At 38.7% G+C, this 5,688-nt stretch overlaps 1 protein-coding gene across 1 annotated transcript; it reads left to right on the top strand.

Moving 5' to 3' along the window:
- The first annotated feature begins 522 nt into the window (after nt 1–522).
- LOC130467331 (uncharacterized) lies at nt 523–2,117 on the top strand. Its single transcript, XM_056835815.1, has 2 exons — nt 523–631; nt 718–2,117. The coding sequence occupies exons 1-2, from the start codon at nt 523–525 to the stop codon at nt 2,115–2,117; spliced, it is 1,509 nt and encodes a 502-aa protein (XP_056691793.1).
- The last annotated feature ends 3,571 nt before the right edge of the window (nt 2,118–5,688 follow it).

The following is a 5,688-nucleotide window of genomic DNA, read 5'->3' as shown; positions in this document are numbered from 1 at the left end:
TCATTGATGATTTGAAAAAAATGTGGGATGAAGGTATTTCTGTTTTTGATGCGTATGGTGATGAGATTTTCACGTTGCGTGTAATGTTATTTTGTACCATCAATGACTACCCGGCTTATGGTAACTTGTCAAGGTATAAGGTAAAGGGAAAGATGCCATGCCCAATTTGTGAAGATGATATGGAATCAACCTGGTTGCCAAATTCTAGAAAACATGTGTATCCAGTTCATAGAAAGTGGCTAAATAGGTTTCATCCTTATCGAAAGAAAAAATCTTATTTTATGGCAACGTGGAAAAACGTAGATTTCGTAGACCGTCATCTGGAAGAGAGGTTTACAACCGTGTTAAAGGCATAGAGACGGTTTTTGGAAAATCTGGGAAAAAAAAAGAGATGGAATTTGGAAGAAGGAGTTTGCCTTTTGGAAACTTGAATATTGGAAGCATCTGTCAGTTGGACATTGTCTCGATGTAATGCACATAGAAAAAAATGTGTGTGAGGCCATTTTGGGTACATTGTTGAACATGGATAAGAAATCGAAGGATGGCATTAAGGTGCGGAGAGACATGCAACACATGAAGATTCGACCTCATTTATGGCCAAAGCTTAAGGAAAAGACCAGAAAGGGGAAAGGTAAGTCTTACTATTTACCCCTGCTTGCTACACATTGTCTAAAGTTGAGAAAAGAATATTTCTAGAGTGTCTTTATGGAATTAAAGTTCCTAAGGGCTACTCATCGAATATAAGAAAGCTTGTGTGCATGACTGAATTGAAATTACATGCAATGAAATCCCATGATTGTCATGTCATGATGCAAGTATTGTTGCCCATTGCAATTCGTGGGATTTTGCCTAAGCATGTAAGAGATGCCATCACGAGACTTTGTTCGTTTTTCAATACAATATGCAACAAGGTACTTGATGCGGAGGAATTAGACAAACTACAAGCTAATGTAGTTGTAACACTGTGCCAGTTTGAGATGTATTTTCCGCCTTCGTTTTTCGACATAATGGTTCATTTAGTTGTCCATCTTGTTCGAGAAATCAAGCTTTGTGGTCCAGTGTTCATGAGATGGGCTTATCCTTTTGAAAGGCATATGGGGTGCATGCAGAGAAAGGTGAGGAATCCCGCACGACCAGAAGCAAGTATGATTCAAGGAACTGTGTTGGCGGAGATTGGTGCGTTTATTGCTGAATATATGTCTAGAGCTGAACCAATCGGACTTCCTAAATCTCGACATGAGGGGAGACTTGAAGGCAAAGGCACAATTGGTGCTAAAGATATCAGTGCTCCATTAGAGAAACAGATGCAAGCCCACTTATGTGTGCTGCAACAACTCACAGAGGTTAGTCCGTACTTAGAAAAGCATATGCAGGAGTTAAGAGCTCGAAATCCGACTAAAACAGAACGTGCCTTGGTGTTGGAACATAATCGTACTTTCAGTGATTGGTTTCAAAATAAAGTGATGGCTGAGTTGGATGTTAAAGGCCACAAAATCTCCAATATGATAAAATGGCTAGCATATGGTCCACAAGATACTTTGCACTCATATGAAGGGTATGACATCAATGGATATGCCTTCCATACGCTACATCAAGAAAAAAAGTCAAGGTCTACGCAAAATAGTGGTGTTACAATGGTTGCTTCTTCTAGATATTATGCAAGTGCTAAAGATAAGAATCCAATTGATGCAACCCATCCATATTATGGGGTCATTCAGGAAATATGGGTGCTTGATTATAGTGAAAAAATAAAGGTACCACTTTTTCAATGCAAGTGGGCAGAGAATAGTCGGCGCGGTGTTAAGCTTGTTGACAATAATATGACTATAATCAATATGACACGGTTGCGCGACACTTCAGAGCCATTCATACTCGCATCCCAAGCAAAGCAAGTTTTCTACATAAGAGACAATGTCGATCATGATTGGTCTGTTGTTGTTAAAGGGAAGAGATATATTCTTGGTGTTGGTGATGTCGATGATGAAGAAGAGTACGATCAGTTTGATGACTCACCACCGTTCTCAATTTCAGAGAGCGATGTGCTTGATGGAACGGATAATGATACCAATTATATGCGCTTAGATCATACAAAAGGCATAACTGTTGATGAACCTTGATGATGATTTAGGTACTCACTGTGTTGACATATTTCTCATGTTTTGTAGTTGATTGATTTCTTATTTGAAGTACTTGTTATTTTTGTTCAATTTTGAATTGTTCTGTCTGTTCGGTTATTTTTTTATACTAATTTTGTTGTGTTCTGTTTATTGTGCTAGTGTTCTGTACAAAAAATACTTTAACTTTTTTTTGGTTTTGTACTGTTTTGTAGTGTGTACTTTAAGTGTGTTGGGTTATGTACTTTTCTGTTTTGTATTATCCTTTTTAGTTCCGCTATTGTACTAAAGTTAAAAGATTCAAATTTTGCAGAGCTATGGCTAGAAATGGGGATGAATCTGATGAAGAAATGCCAGAAAAAGATAAGGACTATGATGCCTTGAACGAGAAAGACCAAGGTGAACCAGAAGATATAGCTAATGACGAGTATTTGCGTCGAATTGATGAGTTTGAGGAGCTGGCTGATGCTGCTGCCCTTCTCGGAGTTGATGCTAATCATCCTACAGAGGGGTCAAGTAGCAAGAAAGGCAAGGGTAGGGGAAGGGGATCAGGAAAAGCTAGGGGTCCGACAAAAGGGCTAGGAAAGACCGGGCCCATGTTCCTGCAGTTTGACAGCCTTTTGCGTCCAACCGGCAAATGGAGATTGAAGTATGGTCAACATATCTGTTTGTGTAGTCGCAAGTTGAATATTAATTGGGATTGGCTAAGTGTTAGTCAAGGTTTAAGGAGTAAATTATGGGAGGACACAATGGTACGTGCTAAAATTATGCTTTTTTTCATTTTTCTATACCTACTGCCTTTATTTTTTGAAATTTTAAACAGCCCGGTCGTTGGTTTCTACTTGATTTAGTGTGATTTTGTAGAAGTTGGGAAGGTTTGGGGTTATTTTTTATTCATTTTGCCTCTTGTTTCTGTTGAGCTGCTTAGAATATGTTAGCTGGTTTTTCAGTTTAAGCTGGCATGATCATTGTCCAACGATTCTTTTGATGTTTGGGCTACATGTTGAGTGAGCATACTTGCTTCTACTTGACATGCTCTTGGCAATTAATGCTGTCGGTGTAGTTTAAGGCTTGAGATATAGGGGCAGCAGGTTCATCTAGTTAAGTAGTTTAGTTATTTGTTTTTTTCACTCACATCTGTATTACTGGTTCATCTGTCAGTGTTGTTTAAGGCTTGAGATATAGGGCAGCAGTGTCACATTAGCTTTGGATTACTGGTTTATTATTTAGGACTAATCAGGATTTTTAGTTTAGTTTTAGTACAGTTGATGGTTGCTGTTAATTAATTATCTGAGTGTTTTAGTTTTTGTCTCGTGTTCTAGGTCTGTTTAGAAACTACAGTTGTATATCGTGTATTCCAACCTCATTCTTCGGTTCAACTTTTGTGGAGTTAAAATCATGCTTTTCATAGCCAGAAGTTATGCTGAGATTTAGATTTGGATTTGGAGATACTTGAATCTGTTCAGACTTCCCTAACTGGTTTAATTTGTTAGAAAATCTTACAAGGCTTCTGTGGAGTTAATGTTTTCTGACAGTCCGAACCTAATGTATGAACACTTCTTGATTTTTATTCAGCAATTCACAATGTGAGCAAAGTTACTATGTGCACAACCTTATGTTATCGGGTATAAAGCCGAGACTTACTGAGTAACAAAGAAGATGTTGTGAAAAACCAAAAAACTAAAGTCGACAAGATTGATAAACCAGAATGTGAACAAGGGAATATTGTGAAATTGTATGGCTTGGTTAAGTTTGAGGTTTGTTTGTATTGTTCTGCGATTTGTCTGATTGCATTAAGTGTGTATTTCGAATAATCATAGGCCACATACGGTCATATAGTTCTTCTGTACTGTGCTAGGCATGTGTGATTGAGAAATTCTCAGTTTAAATAGGGTTGTGGGTCGGGCCAGGTTGGGCTTCGGGCCTAGCATGCAGGTCGCGGTCCTTAACAAGCCTGGTCCATGCCTAACCCGGCCACTCTGTTTTGTGTCAGGCCCTGCTGGGTTGAGAAGTTCAAAATGTGTCCAGGCAACTTCTAATCACATAGTATTTACATCTAATGCATTGCTCCACCAAAAGCTACTCTTCTTCTACATAGACCTTATCCACATTAGGACAGCCGGTTCAGTAGTTTAGCAGGTTCAGTAGGACAGCAGGTTTAGTAGTGCAACAGTTCAGTAGAGCAGCAATTTCATGACAGCAGGTTTAGTAGTGCAACAGTTTAGTAGAGCAACAGGTTCAGTAGAGGTTCAGCAGTTCAGCTAGTTCAGTAGTTCAGCTTCAGTAGGGTAGCAGGTTCAGCAGTGAACCTGGTTCAGTAGTTCAGCTAGTTCAGTAGGTCAGCTAGTTCAGTAGTTCAGCCTGTATTTCAGCTAGTTCATTAGTTCAGTAGTTCGGTAGTTTAGCCTGTATTTCAGCTATTTCAGATTGTATTCCTGCCATCTCTTGATTGTTTTGTTTTAAACGTGCAGGCAAGATTCCACCTTGAAGATGATCCAGTAATCAAAAAGAATTTCCTCTCTAGTGTAGCTAAGAGATTCAGGGACTTCAAGGGAAAGCTAGTGAGTGGCCATATTATTTTTACAAGAAAGTTGAGCAAAAATGAGGTCAATCGTCAACCATATGAGATTTGGAAAAACATCCAACGAGAAGATTGGGAGACATTTAAAAAGTAAAAAACATCTGACATAGCAGTGGTAAGTTTATATTTCACTATTTTGTATGATGTGTATAATTGGCTATGGTATGAAACTAACGTAAAAATTTATGTTTGTTAGCTTAAGCGTCAAAAGGCCCAAAAGAGTGCAAAGTCGAATGATAATCCTCATCACTTGGGACAATATAACTATGAGGATGCTCGGAAAATATGGATCCACGAGGGCTTTTACCCAAATTCTGAACAAAATCGAGGTGATGATTGGTATTGTTCAATGCATAAGAAAGACAAAAAACAGGAAAAAGATCTATCCCAAAGCCCAAAACGAAGGCAATTGCTGACAAATATGTAAGTAATTCAATTCTTGTGATTTTCTATATGCGGCCCACGAGATAAAGTCTAGTTCATAAAGTGATACACTGAATGATAATGGAGTTAATATCTTGCCACTTATTATATGAACTAGAGCCTGTGATCAATACTTTTTTTAAATCAATGGTGCTTATAGTGCTTCCTTTGTTGGTTTGCTTGTGTATAAGTTTTGATGCCTATTCTTTTATATAACAACTATGAACAGCTGGAGATTAAAGAAAAGAAAGCAAAAGGGGAATTTACTCCACATCGGTACCAAGATGCCTTATCCGAGGCTCTTGGGAAGTCAGATCATTTGGGTCGGGCACGTGGATTTGGAGGGGTGAATTTCGGGGTCAAAAGGGCGTTTGGAAAGGCAACATCAAAGCCTAAGTCTGATCATGAGACAATAAAAGCACAACTTCGGGAGGAACTTCGGGAGGAAATGAGAGAAGAGTTAAAGGCTAGCATGAAGGCCAATCTCCCTTGCATTTTAGAATCTATGGGTTTAAGTACCACATTGCCTTCAACAACTCCTTCAAACCACTCTCAACGTTCAACACCCAA

This window comes from Spinacia oleracea, chromosome 2 (assembly GCF_020520425.1).
Source record: "Spinacia oleracea cultivar Varoflay chromosome 2, BTI_SOV_V1, whole genome shotgun sequence".
NCBI classification, from domain to species: Eukaryota; Viridiplantae; Streptophyta; class Magnoliopsida; order Caryophyllales; family Amaranthaceae; genus Spinacia; species Spinacia oleracea.
The sequence above is the reverse complement of the archived record's forward strand: the minus strand, read 5'-3'. Positions and strand labels throughout refer to the sequence as shown.